A 19905-nucleotide genomic window follows, 5' to 3' on the forward strand; every position below is an offset into this window, starting at 1 on the left:
AGTCAGGGAACAAGGAGCAGGAGGGGTTGGATGGGTCAGGGGATGGGGCAGGGCGGTCATGGGACAGGGAATGGGTGGGGGGGTTGGAGAGGCGTGGGAGTCCCGGGGGCCTGTTAGGGGGTGGATAGGGTTGGGGCAGTCAGGAGGCAGGGAGCAAGGGGGGTTGGATGGGGGTGGAGTCCTGGGGGGCAGTTGGTGGGGGTCTCGGGAGGGGGCAGTCAGGGGACAAGGAGGAGCAGGGGTTGGATGGTTCTGAGGTTCTGAGGGGGGCAGTCGGGGTCGGGAAGTGCAAGGGGGTCGAAAGGGGGTGGGGGCCAGGGTGTTTGGGGAGGCACAACCTGACCTTCCATACAGTTTCACAACCCCGATGTGGCCCTCGGGCCAAAAAGTTTGCCTACCCCTGGGCTAGGGGCGTCTGCTCTGCAGGGTGGCAGGGCTCTGTTCTTCGGCTGCGAGGAAGTGAGTTTCAGGGCTGACGGTTGCAGTAGTAGATACCTTAATGATTACTAACAGCACAACATGGAAAACACTGGAAAACTTTCAGTTTAGAGACAATTCTGATGATACAGCCCACTTACTGGTGCACGCTTTTGATTTTTTATTATTATTTTATTTAGTTGATTTGCATGGAAACAAAATCACCTGCTTCTGTTGCTTAGTTTTTATTTGAAGTCATGTCATTCCACAGCAGCTACTCTAATTTTGTTGTCAGAAGTAGTAATTATACACTGGAGGCCTGATCTTGCTCCCATTTGAAATCAGTGGGAGTTTTGTCATTGACCTAAGAGGGGTCACCCTTTTACTCTAGGTGGGAAATGTACGGCAAGAGCAGATAAACTCCAGCAATAAAGTTAATGTTGCAGCCCCAGTGTCTCCTGTCATATAGAACAGGGAAAAAGAAACAGATCCTCTGGGGCCCTGCAGGAATTTTTCTTTAATTAGAACATTTTTTAACTTTTCCTGAGACCTCAGTAATTAGATGCAGTTACATGTTTTAATAACTCACCGAGCAGCATGTTATAATATACGCTGGTAGCAAATTCTAAACAGATGCCATGGAAAGCCTTTATATGCTGAGCTATAAAATGCAGGTGTTAGAACAACGGTCCCGTTATTATTTATTGTTTGTGTTGTGACAGTGCCATTACCAAGCACAGGCCTCTATTGTGCTAGGTTCTGTACAAACACACAGGAAGACATGTCTATGCACAGAGGCGATCCTGCACCCATGAAATGGGAGAGTTCCTCTCACTTGGCATGCCCGATGCTTTCCTCTCAGAATCCCCTTTAACGGAGCATCATGTGGTTACAGCTCCATTGGCTTAGAAGGGACAGGAAGGTGGCAAGCTGGATCTGGAGTTTTCCAGTTTCTCCCCTACAAACTCATGGTGAGAGCTACAGCAATTAACACAAGATGAGGCTCTGTTAACTTCCACTACTATCCTGTCCACACTTTGGAGCCCTTTTCTGTGAGTGTATGGATGGCCAGGTGGAGACCTTAAGAGAACAGCTGTTCCAGAAGACAGACTGCCAGGGGCTAGCAGGAGTTGGTGGGGTATGGTGGCAGGGTGGAGGCAAGGGACATCTATATGGATCTTGAAGAACCCAGGGCTTCTTCTAGGGATCTGGGAGGGGCAAACCACACTCTGCCAATAGAAGAACGAGTAGGAAACTCTGCTAGTTGGACATTGCAGAGTTTCCTGTCCCCTATGTAAAATTATTCCAGCATAAAGGACAATGAGCTTAATGTATGTGCCCATGTAGCACATGATTTAAAACTTATCTCAAGCATCATATAATGTAATAAACAGTACTAATGTATTTAAAATTGGAAAAATGAGTGCCCATATGTGCATGCTAAATAAAAATTATATTTTAATAGCTACTGCTTCTTGTAGTTTTAAAGTGTAAGTAGAAACTGCAATGAAAAGGCAAAACACATGGTACATATTAAGCACAAGCCAAAAGACTGCTGCATTGGGGTTACCTGTTATAAGGGGTGGAGAAGGTTGCCAAGACAATATTATGGCCATTGATATGGATAACATCCGTAACTGCCTGCAGTATGTTAAAGTAGAAGTGTGAATCGCCAGGAACTGAGCAGTTCAGGCGAGCCTTGAGAAAGGAAGTCCACTGTTTTTCCAGAACTCTCTGAGATCCTCCCATGTCATTCTTGCAAACCTGAGCCACTCTTGGGAAAACTACCTGCAGCAAAGGAAAGAAAATAGAGAAAATGAAATATTTCTTTGATCAGAGAAACTTTATTGGAAGTCTGCCTTAAAAAAATAATAAAAATGACACAGCGAGGTGCTTAATTTAATCCCATGTTTCCATAATCTGTGATAAATAACAAACAGAGGAAAATTCAGCTTTGGAAGAGTGTGCTATAAAAGATAAGGCTGTGGCATTTAATACCCAGCCATAAATCCTCCAGGAGATCAGTTCTCAGCACATATAACCTCATTTCCATACAGACTGCTTAGCTTTCTATTTCCCCAAACAAAAGCACTTTATATGCACAATCCCTGCAACCCACGCTGCCAGCCTCTGGGTTTTGTATCTTCAGTATTCAAAACTATGCAAACCTCGCTGGGCTTGTATTCATACCCTGCACCTTTGTGACCCTGGTCAGCTTTTCTATCTGCTTAGTAGGAAGTCTATTGTGGAAATATCAAAAAATGTTAATCAGAAAGTGTTCAATTGTTCTTTACAATAAGGCAAAGAACAAAATTCCTGCCTTGTTTACTTTGTGCTCCTGACTCTCATCTCCTAAGTACAGCTGCCTCTTTCAAGTAAAAATTTTAACTATTACCTGATACAATGAATTTGTCATTTACTTTGCAGAGTTAGGAAAATAAAAGAGCTTCCAGTATATATTGCCACCATCACGTTGTCTATCCAGACAGTGCAATGTTTCACTGCAACCAACCTTTTGGCTCGAGCAGCAGGATCCTCTCAAAACAATGACCTTGTCATTGTGATTTATGGTTCTCATTTCAAGGTCATTCCTAATAGCACTGGTCCGAGAGCAGTTTTTTCTGAATATTACAAAAGAATCCAAGGCAATTCTCTTACCTTTCCCATACTGTTGTACTCCACTGCTATTTCCCGAAAGAAGAAGTAGATGTAGTCACCATAATCTACTGCCTGGACAAAGTATGGCTCTGTAAACAGACAACACATTCTGTCTATGTGTACACCATATATAAAATAAAAATGAATCAAAGGGCCAGATAAGAGCAAAACATATCATTGCATACCCAAAGAGACAAATTTTTTTGGAGGGGAGGGCGGAGCTTAATTTTCAGCCCTTTCACCCAGACCATGGCTTATCAGATGGGAAACAATGCATGTTGGATGGCTGCAGTGGCTGAAGGCAACGCTGTGGAGAACCAATGCAAGGAAATTACACACTTGCATGCATGCCACTGAAATGATCCCCACTGTGGATTTCTGCAGGAGAATTAGGAAAGGTGAAGATAGTGACACTTTCAAATATGGGCATTGGTAGCTGGTACAAGGGTAGATCCTTATGGCCAAAACCTCACGCATGGAGAGAATAGCAAACCATGCAATTTGCTGTTCCCTAGACTTAGCGATGACAGTAGCATATATAGACTAGCTCCATGGGTACCTGGTATTAACACACACACACACACTGGGCTAATGGTTTCTTCCCTCAACCCCATTATGTTTCAGCATTTTTGCATACAAGCCAAGCCCTTATACCTGAGCTTGGCTCACTGTCTCACTGCCATTCATGATGCATTTATGAGGGTAAGCAGTAACTTTCTTAACAACGCAGGTATTTAGAAATTGCCTAATTCAGCAGCAAAGCAATACAGCACCTACAAACTACAAATTGAAGGCTTTGTGTAATATCCCCAGAATTTTATTTATATTGATGAATCATAATGTTGCAGAACAAATTCTCTGTATCACATAAAACCCTGATTGTTACCTACCACACTCCTAGGAAAGGAGTTGTTTCAGGCACAGCCCAAGAACATTTGTCTCCTATCCCAATCCTGAAAATTACATCTTTTTTACACAATAGAAAGATTCAGGCTTGGAAAGTTGGATGTAATGTATTTGACTGTGGTGGTACTTGAAGTTTCTTTCAGCATCCAGTAACGGGGAGTGGGAAGGAGGAGGGGAGGGAAGAAGGGGAAGGAAGGTAAGTAAATTAGTGTAGGTAAAAGATGTAATTTAGTTTCTTCTCTCTGACAGAAAGCATTGCTGAAATGAAACTGCAGCGAGGTCTCTTAGCAATCCAAGACTCTCATCAGAGATGCAGCTCCCTTTTTTTTCGTTTGTGTACTCACCTTTTAACCATTTTGAGTCATGTTTGACTGTCCGCAGGGTTGGGCTGTCTCCAAGGCTCCGGTAAATGACTGCGTCAATTGCAAGGAAGTCAGTCACTGTGGCAGAATACAGCTTTCCCTCTTGGGGAGTGGGAAAGAAAAAATGGGAGGGAGGAGAAATAATGTAATTATTTTCCTTCATCAATCAAATGAGATGGGACAAATGAAATCATCTCAATCTCTTTGGAATGAAAATTCTGAGCGGGTAACTGGAGTCACAGGCAAACTGAAATGTTCCTCATTTTAAAAATGAAATGGCAATTTCAGACAGATGCACTGGAAAAAGGGCATTCCTAGAAAATGTCCTCTGTTTTACTATATTAGATAAATTGGGACTAGAATGCCCGGCTTCATTGTGGACACCACTACCACAACACCACAGGTAATCTAATGTCACTGGAACAATGGCTGGAAAAGATGGGGTTGTTATCCACAGAACCCAGCAAAATAAATGGATATGAGGGAGACCAATAGAACTGCTGGCTTTTAAACAAGTTTGTCAAACTATGTACTTCTGGAGAGCATTGTTCCTTGATTTTGTTGTGTTAGCTAATTGACACTTAGTATTTCTTCCTTTTTGGTCTTTAATGTGCAAAAAGCTCCCCTCCTTTAAGAGCTCTAGTACAAAAATCATCAGTGTTTGGGATGGCAAAGCAAATATATAACTGTGAAGAGACTGATGAAGGTTCCCTATCCTTTTGGATATCTAATCTATGCTTAGGCACCTTTACCTCTTAAAGAGCATTAGAGGAGGAAAGTTAAGAATGTGCTGTAAACAAGGCACAGCAAGGACAAGAGAGTGAGGCAAAACATCACAAGTTAAAGGAAAGCACTGACAAAGTTTAATTTGATAGCAATTGCAAAATCTGGTCATTGTACCATAGGGCTATTTTATGTTATAAGAAATGTCTTTCACCCATGATAATTCACAGTAACACAAACAATAGAACATTATGCAGATCCAGTAACTCAAATCTCAGTTGTGTCTAAATGAAGTGGGTATGGGCTGCAACCACCTCATTGGGAGCTATAATGGGTATTAGGTTGGAACTTATTGATGCTGGATATATGATAAAGTGGGTGCCCTCTTGTTCAGAGGTTTCTGAACCCTTTTGGCCTACACCTCTGCTTATTTTTAGCTAACAGCAGACAGCATTTCATTTCCCTTCAAGGTTTAAAAACCAGATCAAATCTTTTCATTACCAGGGCAGTAATCTTACTTCTGCACCACGCAACCCCTATCAGATTTTGGCTGTTTAAAAATAGGTCTACTTTCTTAGGCGAAAATAAGTAAGTGTTTTAAAAGAAGACAGTAAAACCAATAAAAAGGCTGAACTTTTCATCTGTGGGTGTCAGAGCTCAACATTAATATAATCACTCTCCTTCCTGCCACATCCCAGTAGGTCTTGTGACCAATCACACTTCACACACACTAACTACAATAGCTGCAAGAAGAGTCATATACACATAAGAGCATCCTACAGATCAAAGTCAGCTGGGCTAGCTCCCTAAACTGTGGCTACTACAAAAGCTTTTCCCAGGGGATCAGACTTTATAACCTATCAAACACAGAATGCTTTTACTAAAGCTGGGCGAATTTACTTGATCCATTCTGTAACAATTTATTTGACAAACTTTACCTCTTATACTGAAAGGTAATAGTCCTGATACACAGAACCTCATTATTCAACTGACTAATTTGTGATAACTTGCACTGTATCTTGCTCCTAGGAACATATCTAAAATGAGTGTACTGTAAGAATGCGTGATCTGTAAGAATGTGTGATCATGCCTATGGCATGGGAATGGTGCCTAATATACAGCAGCTGCTTATATAATACACTTATATTAGTGGAGGCTGTTTCTTTAAAACCCTCTTCCTCTGGAAGCATTTAACTTATTTTGGATTAAAAAAGAGAAGTCAGTAAAAAGAAGGTCACTCCCCAACATCCAGAAAAATCTCTCTAGTTTTGTCCTTACTATAAGTAATGAACAATTCATTGGTACTTTTAAATTAGATGGCACCATTAATTTATACTATGCTGAGTGAGGGCATGCTGCATCCTGCTAGAGAATCTCTCCTTTGTAAAAGACAGCATGTCTGTTCAGACACTGTAGGTGGTACTATGTCTTTTTGGTTACAGCAATGATCTCCACTTAATAGCGCTGATCTGTTTATGAACTTCTACACTCTCAAGTGAATTTCTAACATGTTTTCTAAGAAATAGCTAGTCATTATTTTCTATGTAATAGCAAGATACCTGCTCAAAAAACAGCAGTAATGTTATCCTAGATTGCCAACACACTTTACCATCTACGTTACAGCCAAACCTGAGATGTGGTCACCAGAATTCAAAGTAACAGAAGTGCAAAAATGAAACAATATAATTAGAAATCTATAAAAGGTACCAAAATATCATTTTATAACGAATGGCCCAAATTAAAACCATTAATATGCACTCGCTTTTTAAATTACTGTGACAAACAATAGTTAACTGTATTCTGTTACATGCAGCATAAATCATCATTAAAACGAGATTTCTCTCCTTCCTCTGCCACAGCTGGGAATGATCTGTCAAGATGTTTCTAGTTAAAAAAAACAAAAACCCAGCACTTCTGCTTTTCTTGTTGATGCAGAGAGGAGTGCACTCACAGATATTTTTAAACATCTCTGAACTGACCTTCATTATGAAGGGTACCTTAGTTTTAACCAAATATAGGACCATAGCCTGCTCCCTCTAAAGTCATTATGAGTTTTGTCCTTGGCTTTCACAGAAGCAGAATAGGGTCAGTATTTCTGTCTCACACTGATCTGGCATTATATTATCTCCCTTCTTTTACCATGAACCCAGTAAACATGAATCAGGAAACTGAGGCTTTAGACAATGTTGATTACGGTACCGACATTAATATAGCAGCTTGTGAAGTTTTCTGCACTAATGATTCTGTGTGGCCCCTATTTGAAGTCATTATTCACTTACTGTGCCACATTTTAAATGAGACCTGAAGAAGAGCTCTGTGTAAGCTCGAAAGATTGTCTCTCTCACTAATAGAGGTTTGTCCAATAAAAGATATTACCTCACCCATCTTGTCTCTCACATTCTAAAAGTGTCATTTTGTGTGGGAGGCAAGCAGGACCTGGAAAAAGGGAAGGAATGCGTTATTTCACTTTTCCTTATTTACCTGCGAACAGTGCAACATTGGCATGTTTTGCATCATAAGGGCACCTGGCCATGCCACTGAACTCATCTCCTAGGAACTCCAGCGTCTCCATCTGAAAAAAAAAACAATGGAATCTCTTCAGAATAAAAAATGAAACTTATTACCCAGGACAAAACCTATGACACTATACATTTCAGGGCAGGGAAGAAGTTCCTTTTTATAGCAGTGGTTCGGGCTGTGAGTTAAGAACAGTGCAACATTATAGCATTACATAAAATCAATCTATGAAAGAGTATCCAGTAAGTCAGACATCCTTTAAAGCTTCTCGTTCTTATCCCCACTACATTTTACAAAAGTCTTCAGCTGATAATTTCTCTGTACATGTGTTTCCTGTTGAACTGTAATGGGCTATGTGGTCTGTGGTTCTGGAAAATATTCAAATGTTATCCTCAAAATGATGCAACAGAAGTGCTATTATCCAGAGCAATAGGCTGCAACCCATACAAGTGAGAAGAAAAGCAGAAGGTAATTTTGTATGTGTGCATTTTTCCCCTTCTTAAACTGGTGCACAATCTGGGGTAGTCAAAACTGTGCTATTCTCTTTTCTGATTTGCATGTTGGAAGGACCACTCTCCAGGTGTTCCTGCATACATTGAGCCTGTGTCATATAGCAACCCTCTTACCATCAAGCAAGAATTAATCTGTGTGGTAGTTCTAAAATCTTAGGCTTAAGTGTAACCCCTGGGAAATTAATTCACCACCAGGTACAGGTAATTATACAAATAACCAGTTCAACCTTATGCAGAAGTTCAAGGGGTTTTAGTAAACTACAGGGAAAGGTGCAGATCCCACATGTTTAAGACTCATATATTACAGCTGGTAAGATTACTCAGCAGTGTAGCCCACAGAGCTAGCTTAGCCTTTTATTTTACTTTTCAGTAATGCAAGGAACCTACAGGCCTGTATTCTGTAAGACATTGGCATAAGTAAGTTAGAATAAGTAAAATAGGCCTATGACCCTTAGCATACATAAAATGGCCTGATAGTTACCCTAGATTCTGGGGAATAGCTTGCTCAAGAGAGGGAGTTGGTACATAATACCAGGCAACTGCAGGAACACTGAACTGATACTGGACCTGGATATTTTAGGATACAATTGTTGGCAGATGTCTAACCAACAACTTGCTTGAGCAACAGGTGATGTATATGATAAAGAGGTAAATGGCATTAATATGTTAACCTATAGGATAAATGCACCCCAGTATTATGAGGATGAGGATTTGGACATGGAAGGCTGAGCATCAGAGTAAATATCTGTGTCGTACCCAGGTCCTATAACAGGCTAAGCCACCATGTAGTGGGGGCTAGATTTCCATCCTTTAGCTCTTCATTGTTATCTACCACTGACCTTTGGGTGTTGAGGTTCTGGACCATCAGACTCAATTGGCATGCCAAGGACAGGGCTAGTCCTTTGTCTCTCACCCCCAGAACCCCAAGGAAGGGTTGAGTAAAGAATGTGAGCATATGTAGGAAATGACACCAAAGATATCCCTAATACTGTATTACAGCTATTTGTTTATGTGGTTTGGAGCTTTTTTGTCTTTACTGATTGTTTTAATAAAGCTAGCTAAGGCTTTGCTTTATCCTCAGTGTGTGTCTTTGCCATTCACCCTGAGGTTCCCTACAAGATATTGAACTTGTCAGTTTTAATTCTGTGGAGCCTGATTCTGGGACGTGAACACTATTACCTCCCCCCGCCAGCGCATTCATTAGTATTAATTGGCAATCAATACAATTATTATTAACCATTAAAAAGGATCAGGTTATATCAATAACTTGTATGTAGGGGTAAAATCCTTCTAACATGTTTAAATCACTTCAACAGTACATACTGTATAAATCAAATGCAGAGTTCTGAATCATAGACCATGAAAAATAATCCATCTAGCACCATCAGGCTACCCCAATCAACTTTAAGCTCATATGTTATGAAACCTAACTCATTCAGTGGATGATTTGTCATCATTTGTTTTCTGTCATGTATCTTTTCTGTTAAGACCTTCTGAAGGGAATCAGTTGTGTTTACTCTAGGATGGGAAAGCATTTAAAGTAATGGTGAAAGGAAATGAGCTATGCTCCAGAGCTCCTTCCCTCTGCAAGGAGCACAACATTCCAGGGTCATCTGTATTTTCACTTTACAGTGCTGTGGGATGGCCTTATCTTCCACTTTGCATGTCTCAAGTGCCCTGGTGCCATCTGTAATCCCTGAAATACAGTCAGGGAAAGTCAGTGCAGGTGTCAGAGTGACCTTCTATAGGCCCCAAGAGACATCACCATGCAGGCTCTCAGAGCATAGCAACAGCTGAGGGAATCAGCATGGCCCATATATCATGGGGAATGAAACATCTGCAGAAAGGATCCTCACATTAGGATGCCAAGAAAATCTGTATTAAAATATAGCTTTCCAGCAAAGGGACTCCTAAGAATTTGTTAGAAACATTAATTGTACTGAGCGCTAAGCAATGACAAACAGAAAACTAAACTCAGGACTGGAAACAGGAAACCTGGCTATATGATGTGGATGGGAGGTTAGGGATAAGGGAAGGGGAAAAAAGAGACTTTTTTTTTACTAGACCCATTGTTCTAATTTCAGTACTCCTTATATCAGGTAGCTGCACTATATAATTAACTGGAAATGAGCTTGTCTCTGAAGGAGAAATTTCTTTCACAGAGCTATAGAGAAGACTGTGCTGTTGCTCTGCACCATGTGTTGATGTACCTTCCAGGCTAAAGCCACTGAAGGTGCTAAACCAGCATGGCAGAGGAAGGATGGTGAGAAGTAGGGTAATATTGTGTATCACTGCTGTAGTTGCTTTCCTGACAGTTGAGATCTTCAGTTTGTTTTCAGGACACTTCTTACAATAATTCTGGACCTGATCCTGTACCTTGAAGTAATGGGAGGTTTGCCATTGACAACTAAATGAGCAAGAGTAGGCTTTTTATCAGTAGTAACTGAATCCTCTTCCTCTCCAAAGAAAGGTTAGAAATGCACCTTGTGACAAAGGCAGATTCTAAAAGAGTGCACTGCTCTTAGGCTGAATACTAAGGCCCTGATCTAACTCCCATTAAAGAAACTGGAAAAACTCCTATTGATTTCAGTAGGGTCTGGATCAGGGCCTATAACCCTACTCCTCAGACAGTGGACAAAGGTTGAATAAATGGCTTTGCATGCATGCAGAAACACTGGCACAGAATTGGGCTGAGGGAAGGAATCTTCAGCTCCAACATGTGTTTTATTAGCAGGGCTGATGGGTAGCTATTTAGTGCAGCCTGCTCCTAATCTCTATATGATGTTTTGACCTTGTAAATGCCCCATTTCTTTTCCCCCTCTGCATTTCCCTGTAGCAGTCTGCTACTGAAATCACTTTCACAGAATGAAGGAGCGTGTAGAATCCTGCACAGGTTCCCTACTAATTGGGTCCCCAAATACCAGTACAGCAAAAAATGCAGTTTCCACTATACTAAGCCTGTAAGTGTCTAGGCAAGTATCTTTGGGATTGGGCACAACACAACAGACAGATTCAAAATGTTTTATGGATAAGAAATCCTCAGCATCAGGCCTGTACTTTGAGATGCATAGTAAACTTTTTACTTAAGAAAGTTCAAGGGACTAGCCCATATTTTTTCAGTGAGCTGTAAGTTATTGTTCAAGACAACTGTGAAGGATAAGCTCAAGTAGCAATATACTTTTACGTGTAGGGGTTGCAAAGAGGTGTCTATGTCAATCCAGGCAAATCATAGAAACCCAATCAAGATTCCACATGTAAAATGCTGAAGAAGTCAAACAAGTGAAGATAAACTCTGTAATGCTGAATGATACATTTTGTGCTGCCAACTACACAGTCAAAATAAATTGCTAAATTTCTCAGAGCACAGCTGCAATCTCCTAAACACAACACCTACCTTATAATTCCTGCAAGAAGGGTTGAAGGCATTTGTTCCACAGATAAATAAGGTATCATCATTTCGTTTCAGGAGGACTTTAATAAAATTATGACACTCATCCTGAAGAAAAATAATAAAAAGTATTTTACCCAATATATTACAAATGTTTGGCTTTATTCTTGTGCCATGATCTTTCATTGTCAGGGCTAAAATGAAGCTGGCTAGTAGCCACTGTGACATTCTGGGCTTTAGTTTCACAATTTTTTGACTGATAGTGAACAAGACAATGACTTTTCATTCTATTTGTTTCATCATAGTTGCTAGGAACTGAGGACATTTTATTTACAGTTCAGATTTCATTATTGTTCATGAATTTTGTTTGAATTTTGTTGCTTTAATCAAGACTGAGGACCTTTCCGATATATTGCTGTAAGACAACAGTAACATTAATTAATTCAGTGCAGTGCACTAAAGTAAAACTGATGGAAATCAGGTCCAGAAACTCTGGGCCTGATTGTGAGCTGACTAATGTTAGTCAGTGTTTGCACTAGTGTAAAATTGGGGTGAGATCAGGATCAGTTCTTCTGCATCTACAAACACACACTTTGTATTATGGCTTTTTATGAGCTCTTCAGTTAACTCCCAGTGGAGAATGGACAACAGTGTTTAGCTATAGGAGGCCGCATTAAGCAATGTCAGTACACCTAGCACTGTGTCCATAATTCCCACTGCTTCTAAGTATTTCATGATGTTACTGCAGCTGCTGTCGTAATGTTTCATCACATTAAAAGCAAACTATTTTTGCAAATTAAAGACTTCAGTAAGTTGATGGAAAAAGCAATTACTAGCAAAGAAGTGAATGGCATGATCCATTCCACATCACAGAGAGCAGTCTGAGATAATAGTTAAGAAACTAAACTAAAGTGGCAGCTGCAGGAGAAATGAAAATTGCCTACCTTATGTTTTCCCTTCATTCTGCATGTGTCTACATCAGCCTGTCTAGATTTCCATGTCAGTTTCTGCAAGGATCAAGAAAGAAATCAATTAGTGCCCAGAGGTTGTTGCATTTGATTTCAGAAGTAAGAGTTCCCTAGGGGAGACTAGCTGCTGAACATATATTTATTGAAAACTTTCGGCACCCTTTCTCCATGATTAATTCACCAGAACAATGAAAGATCAGTGATGTGGAACATTCACTTAATTTTCTGTTGCTATCTATTCATTAAACAAAAAACCCATCTCACCTTCTAAAGCCTGCAAAAATGTGAATTTAGCAATCTGCCAACTTTTTAAAATATATGCACTTTAAGAAAAGACTTTTCTTTTCTCATTATTTCTTTTAATTTGATGTTGTTTTGCAAAGCAAATTGTTGCAAATGGACTATAAACTCATTAGTTATCAAGCCAAATAATATGCATTGGCACAGTCCAGTTCAGATGAGCAAAGAAATCTAATTCAGGCTATTCTTTTCACTTCATATTAGCTAATAAATTCAGAGATCCTCTAGCTATCAAAGCACTAAAGGTTTTATTTTCTAACATTGTTTCCCTGGAATGGTTATAGGTAAATCCCACATTGGATTTTCGTTCCTCTATGAATGGGAATCTAGATACACCACGTTATGAAGTTAGCAAATGTTAAACTTTCCAAGCAGCTGAGTTATAGAGTCATAGAGTTTAAGGCCAGAAGGGACCACCAAATCATTTAATCTGACTACCTGTATATCACAGGCCACCAATACCACCCAGCACCTGCACACTAACCCAACAACTGAAATTAAAGCAAAGTATTACTGCCCACAGGAGACTAGACTATTATGTGCCAGAGGCAGAGAATGGGGGGCATGGGAGGTGCACCAATGCCTTAGGCCCCATGCCAGGGCAGGGAATTAAGTGTGATACACCTGGGTGATCTCTGCAGGTGACCCACACCTTACACTGCAGAGGAAGACAAAAAAACCCAAAGATCATGGACAAGCTGACCTGGGGGAAAATTTCTTCCCGACCCCACATACGGCCACCAGTTAGACCAGAGGTGGGCAAACTATGGCCCGTGGGCCACATCCAGCCCGTGGGACCGTCCTGCCCGGCCCCTGAGCTCCTGGCAAGGGAGGCTAGTCCCCGGCCCTCCCCTGCTGTTCCCCCTCCCCCGCAGGCTTACCTTGCCACGCCGCCAGCGCAATGCTCTGGGCAGCGTGGCTGCAGAGCCCAGCCTGACCCGGTGCTCTGTGCTGCACGGTGTGGCTGCCTGTCCTGGTGCAGCCGCGCTGCCAGCCACCGGTGTTCCAGGCAGCACAGTAAGGGGGTAGGGAGCAGGGGAGTTCATGAGGGGGATGGTCAGGGGCTAGGGGTGTGGATAGGGGTCAGGGTGGTCAGAGGGTGGGGAACAGAGGGGTTGAATGGGGGCAGAGGTTCAAGGGGGGCAGTCAGGAAGGAGAGGAGGGGTTGGATGGGGTGGCGGGGGGCAGTCAGGGGTGAGGGTTCTGGGGGAAGTCAGGGGACAGGGAGCCAGGGGGGTGGATGGGGCAGGGGTCCCGCGGGAGGGGGACAGTCAGGAAGGAGGGGGGTCGCATGGGGCGGGGGGGGAAGTTAGGGTCGGGGGGCAGTTAGGGGCAGAGGGTCCGGGGGCAGTCAGGGAGAAGGGGTGGTTGGATGGGTCAGGGATCCCGGGGGGGGCATTCAGGAAGGAGAGGTGGGGGCTGGATGGGGCGGCAGGGGGGGTCCAGGGACCAAGAGTGGGGGGGTGGATGGGGCAGGGGTCCCCAGGGGGCTGCCAGGGAACAGGGGGCATTGGATGGTGCAGAAGTCTGGGGAGGGGCGTCAGGGGGCAAGAAGCGGGGGGGGGGAGTCGGATACGGGGTGGGGGCCAGGTGACGTCTGGCTGTTTGGGGAGGCACAGCCTCCCCTAACCGGCCCTCCATACAATTTCAGAAACCCGATGCGGCCCTCAGGCCAAAAAGTTTGCTCGCCCCGAGTTAGGCCTTGGACTGAGTGTATTAGATTTGAATAATTATAGTAAAATGTCATTAAAAAGTCCCTAGCTTAAAATACTAACACCCTTATAACAATAATAATGGCTTCGAGCCAACAACTCCATTTAATGAATTGAGTTAGTGCTCATTTATTAAACAGTCCTTCGCTAAAACATTTTTCATGGATGTAAGCATGAGCAGCGGGTATAATGGCTGGGGAAGGCTGTGCTTCCTGAAACAGCCCCACGTGGCCTTGCCCATGCTCCACCCTGAGGTTCCCTCCTTCTTGCCCTTCCCTCTTGGCCCCAGCCCAGCCCAAGGCTGGAGGCACTCAGGCGGCTCGGGCTTGGTAGGGGAGGCTGGTGGCCGCTGGCAGGAGCTCTGGGCTTCAGCAGGGGAAGGAGGGGGGGAGAGGTGGGGCCTCAGGCAGAAGGGGTGGGCCGGATCAGGGGCTAACATCCCGAGCCCGTGGTTCATCTACTGCCCATGGATGTAACGCTAGTTTTTCTTTCCTTTGCTGCTCTGTGACCTCATTTTAGTATGAGTATCATGTCATAAGCTCATGTATGGCATCATTCATGGATTTAACATGCCCATTTTTCCTTTCCTGGGGTGAAATTCACCCCGGTGAACTATGAATACTATATATTGCATATAGGGTATGCCATGTGCCAATCAGTATGACGAAACTGGTGGGAGGTCATGTCTAGAAACATTCACACAATACAGAGGAGATCAATGCAAGAAAAACTATTCCCTTTTTGGATATAATTTCCCATAAATGTAATGTGGTTTTTCTTACAACACTTTATAGCATGATGTTATAATAAGATTTTATTTACTGCATACTTGCTTGACTGACTAAAAATTATGTATATGAAAATATATAAGTAGACTTTTCCTTTTATGATGAGAGTTTTAGTATTCTTAATTGGTATAGTATAGCAATTATAAAAAGCTACATAATATCAATGAATAGATGTTTGATGGATTCCAGGGAGCTCAGTATATTTCGGTACTAGCTGCTTATCAAGCTAGCTAAATCGCTCATAAGAAATTCACAGAGGTCATGACTGCTATTCCAGCTTTCCCTATATATGACTAGCAATTCTACCTTACTTGATTAGTACAATTTTTACAGCAATGCTGGAAAGCTGTTTGAAACAATGCCCATTTCCTATTTATTCTCTGTTCTTCCTAGTTTCTTTAGTTTCAAGATGATAAAAAGCAACTTACTTTGCTAAAATAAATTTCTTCTGTATGTGATGTGTCCATATCAACAGTATAAATATGGTCCCTGTAAACAAAGGTAAATCAATGCAAAGTCAAAAGCACTAGTCAGTTTATTTTATATAATAAAAAAAAAAGAACAGACACTATACAAGAGAACACTACTGATTGCTTGGTCTGCTTCTACTGAGAATGCACCACTGTACATAAACTGCTTTGCTTTTCAATAAGAAAGAAGAGAAATTCTAAAAACTAACTCAAGTTTCTTTCCAGTAACAGCTTATTTGTATGAATGAGCTTTAAGAAAGGGGGCTAGTTCCACATCCTCTAGGGGCTGGTGGGCAGATGTTTTTGTGCATCTTTATATCAGCTGCAATCCTATTTAGGCAACCGTTACCAGCTTCCTGGGATGGTTTTCAGTATGCCATTCTTAGTCAGCCAGGGTTAAAAAAAGGTTAATGCGTTTTTTTTTTTAAATTATACCTCCAACCTCAGCTGTAATGATTTGATTGACAATCTGGAAAGGAAAAAATTGACAGCAACAAAATTGTTTCCAGAAATTATTCTTCTCTTCACACGCTGATGGCCAAATTAAACTCTAAAATTCACCCTCAAAAAAAGTTTACATCTCGCCTGTGCTCACCTTCCTATTTTGCTGAGAACCTGGTTTTCTCTACAATTAGCTACCAATCTTCCCTGCACAAGGGGAAACAGACTCAGAAAGTCAGGTGGGGGGACATTTTTAAGCAGTCCCCTTCTGTGTGAGTGGCGCACAGAGACATTTTTGACTGGGGCACAGAATTAAAAAAGAAAACAAAACACCTGAAAGAGCCACACCAAATTGTGCAGGAGGGGTGAAAAACACCCAACATCTCATTTTTCCTTGAAATAACAATGACTTTTTCAAAAATGTGGGAAGTCTTGTGGCTAGAAAACGATTCATAGCTTTAAAAGGGGGCTATATAGGAGTCTGTTGAAAGTAGGATACAGACTGTTTCCATTTTAGAAGCCTCTGCTGTCAAGACTAGCTCCATTTTATCGAGTTTGAGGGAAACAATATTAGCTTCTAACTAAAGCAGACAGAAAACAGTCTTTGCTGTAAAATGAAAATAAGAAACACTTCTCTCACATGGAGAAAAGAGGCAGCATTGTTAATAGAAACTGGCTTTAAAAAAAAATTTGTCTGCCACTGCAGTTGAGGCAGTTTGCTTTGTAAGATGCCAAACTGAGGAGGTTTTTTTTCTCCCTCAGTCTTCAATACAAACCAGAACTGTCATTTATTTTCAAGACGGGTTTAATGCCTTATTATTTGCTTGTCTTTACTGGCGGAGCTATGGTCAGGGTCAGTGGCAGAATAAAATTACATATTAGCATATCAGCTTTATAGACGGTGATGTTACTTCCTTTTTTATATATACATATTCAAAGTTTCAGTTGGTGGAAACCAAGAATCTGAATTGTAAATTGACTGATTATTATGCACTGGCAACACCTGAAAAAGTGTTCTGATTGGCCCCCTTCTGGCACAGCTCTTTACATTAATTATCATTTTAGTGTTGAGGATTTCTTTTTAAAAAGACAAACTAGCAACAACAAAAACCCAGTAAAAGTAAATGGGTGAAATTCAGAGAGAGGCTTGTGTCACTTAGCATCACTCACATCATGGCTCTTCTGAGCGACTTAAGTGACTAAGCAACTTACTTTCTGGCTTGCCAAAGTGTCCTAGGAGAATTCAGACACCAAGTTGTGGAATTATGTCAATGAAACCTGATTTCAGGATAACTAAAACCATTTCCACATGCTGTATCTAATGCACAGTTGCCCAGTGTTGGCAAAAATTAAAAGAACTGTCTATAGATACTATAGATACTAATGGACTGTTTTGCCCTCTCTTCCCCAATACTGCCTACTGGCTGTGGTATGTGTATAGTTCTCTGCTAATTAAATTATTCTAACACAAACTGACTTAATCCTACTGCTTCCGTTTTCCCACCTCCAGTCAGCAGAACTGAATTTTGTTGCCATGGTATAATCTTGTGGAGGAAGGGAATTTAAATAATGCTGCTGGCTGTGCATGACCCTTGGCCATGTCAGTGCAATGTCTGGAAATGTGTAAATGCACTCTGGTACTGCTGGGGCTCAATGAACCATTCTGTGCATACATATGGGAGGTGACAGATCATGGGAACAAAAGCAACCACCAAACAAGTCAGCAGGAAGAGATGACACAGTGAACTCCAGGAAAGGTGTGTGCAAACCTGTACCCTCTGAGGGAAGAAGAAAATGCTGCTATTCTGTTACATATCCAGAGGGACAGCTCAGGGGCAACATTTCAGAAAAACTCAGCTGGGGGTAAGAGATGGGAAAAGTTGTGACAGCATAGAACATAATTTATGATTGTATTGTACTCTGCAAAGTTGGGGGAGGGGCAAAAAGTGGAAGATATTCTGGAGCATATAGGCCTAGGATAAGTCTGAGGGGAGCAAACTAAGGTCTGGATGGGCAACTGCACCGCTTGTCCCATAGCAAATGATGCCCCTGGGACAGATGCTCAGCTGATGTAAATTGGTGTACTACTCTAGTCTCATTAACTTCAGTGAAGCTATGCTAATTTACATCAGCTGAATATCCAGCTCATAATTTGCACTGAAATCTTTCCAAACCCATAAAAAGTGTTTAATAATAGTTAGTACAAAATTCTTATATACATCCCCATATCTTATTTGACAAAATAGGCAACTGACAAACAGATTTTGTTCTATGCCAGACATGTTGTAATAAATTGTTAGCTGTCGCTGAAATCAGTTTGTCCTTTTTTCCAAGGAAATTAACTGCAAAACTAACAGTGAGCACTGGATTTTCTCAAAAACCTCAGTGTTTAATCATGTGTTTTGATTGCTTTTCAGATAATTGGGTACAAATGTAAACTTAGTATCACTATATTTAGACACCTACAAAACAACTTAAAAGAAGCATCTGATATGATACTAAGGGATTTATGCTAAATACAGTTTCAATTAATCCTGTTATGAAGCTCTTTGATAAACACTTTTGACTGTGTTCACATTTGCTTCAGTCTCTCAGTTTATTGCCCCCATTAGTGTTACAGATATAAACTTTCACTCACACTAATTATGGAAAGATTACTCATTTTTGAAAGTTTCTCACTTGAAGATAAAAATGACCTTGTGAATTTTAACTTTTATCACATAGGCTTCTCAACCTAGCAGGGATTTTTTTCCAGTAATATTCTGAGGAGGAAAATAATCTACGTAACAGTTTTTCAGTTACTGGAGCAAAGAAAAGTTTAAGAAGATTTTTTGTGCTCGTGTAAGTAAAAATGGATTACATCTTTCTGTTCTTTTTGCAGGTCATTTGTCCCCAATAATGTCAAAGCATTTCTCTATTTGAATATAATATAATATTTTATCTATACACATTCACATACACTCAAACACAAATATGGTATATATTACACATACACAGATTAAGGAGCTAATTCATTTTTTAAAATGAGCTGTGATTTGTGAATGGTAATTTGCCATCATGAAAAGTTCAAATTCTTTTTCAGACTGTAGCATCAGAGTGCAGCGGAGGCATGTAGCTTGCTGATTACAAGTTAATATTTTCATCAACATTTTAGTCTGCGAATAATGTTTGGATATTTTAATCCACCAAGCAGATTTGCCTTAGTGCTTGTCAGTTCTAATTGTCACACTGCAAATAACCTGCCAATTTAAAAAAGAAAACAAACACACACAAAAAGAAAAAAAAATAAGGGAATTCCCCCATGAAAAATTACATTAAGGAGTAAATCCTGCCATCCCTCTGGCTCCCCCACATGCACATAATCACACAGGTACTATGTTTTCATGGGAAGGTGAAGAGTGGAGCATTCTCCCTGAGAGACTCTGCACAGTCTCTGTGTCATCGAGCCAAGTTCCACACTTCTCTGAAGAATAATCGAAGGTGAAGTTGTACGGTGGGAGGCATGGCCAGTGGGTGCATGCATAACATGGATCCTGTTGCCCAAAATACTACATGGGGCAGCATAAAGCACATCCATTGCACCCACTGCAAAACATAGAGTAGAAACTGTCCCCTGTTTGGGCAGTGTACGAGGTGCTATAGCAATGCTATAGAGGCTGACGCTGAGGATTCTAGTCCTCTGCCTGGGCTGTACTACCATCTATTTATTTGGGCTGGGCACTCTTTCCCCGGATTTGTCCTCT

At 41.3% G+C, this 19905-nt stretch overlaps 1 protein-coding gene across 8 annotated transcripts in view; it reads right to left on the minus strand.

Annotated features, from left to right (window-relative positions):
• Positions 1-19905, minus strand: part of SEMA6A (semaphorin 6A) — a 143071-nt gene that overhangs the window by 56613 nt on the left and 66553 nt on the right. For all 8 annotated transcript variants that reach the window (XM_073344771.1, XM_073344767.1, XM_073344768.1 and 5 more), the window contains exons 4-10: positions 15680-15740; positions 12428-12490; positions 11490-11591; positions 7548-7638; positions 4326-4445; positions 3076-3164; positions 1988-2205 (exon numbers count right to left, since the gene is read on the minus strand). In XM_073344771.1, the coding sequence (XP_073200872.1) occupies positions 1988-2205; positions 3076-3164; positions 4326-4445; positions 7548-7638; positions 11490-11591; positions 12428-12490; positions 15680-15740 (744 nt within the window). The remainder of the gene's footprint in view (positions 1-1987; positions 2206-3075; positions 3165-4325; positions 4446-7547; positions 7639-11489; positions 11592-12427; positions 12491-15679; positions 15741-19905) is intronic.

Source organism: Lepidochelys kempii, chromosome 5, assembly GCF_965140265.1.
Source record: "Lepidochelys kempii isolate rLepKem1 chromosome 5, rLepKem1.hap2, whole genome shotgun sequence".
Taxonomy (NCBI): domain Eukaryota; kingdom Metazoa; phylum Chordata; order Testudines; family Cheloniidae; genus Lepidochelys; species Lepidochelys kempii.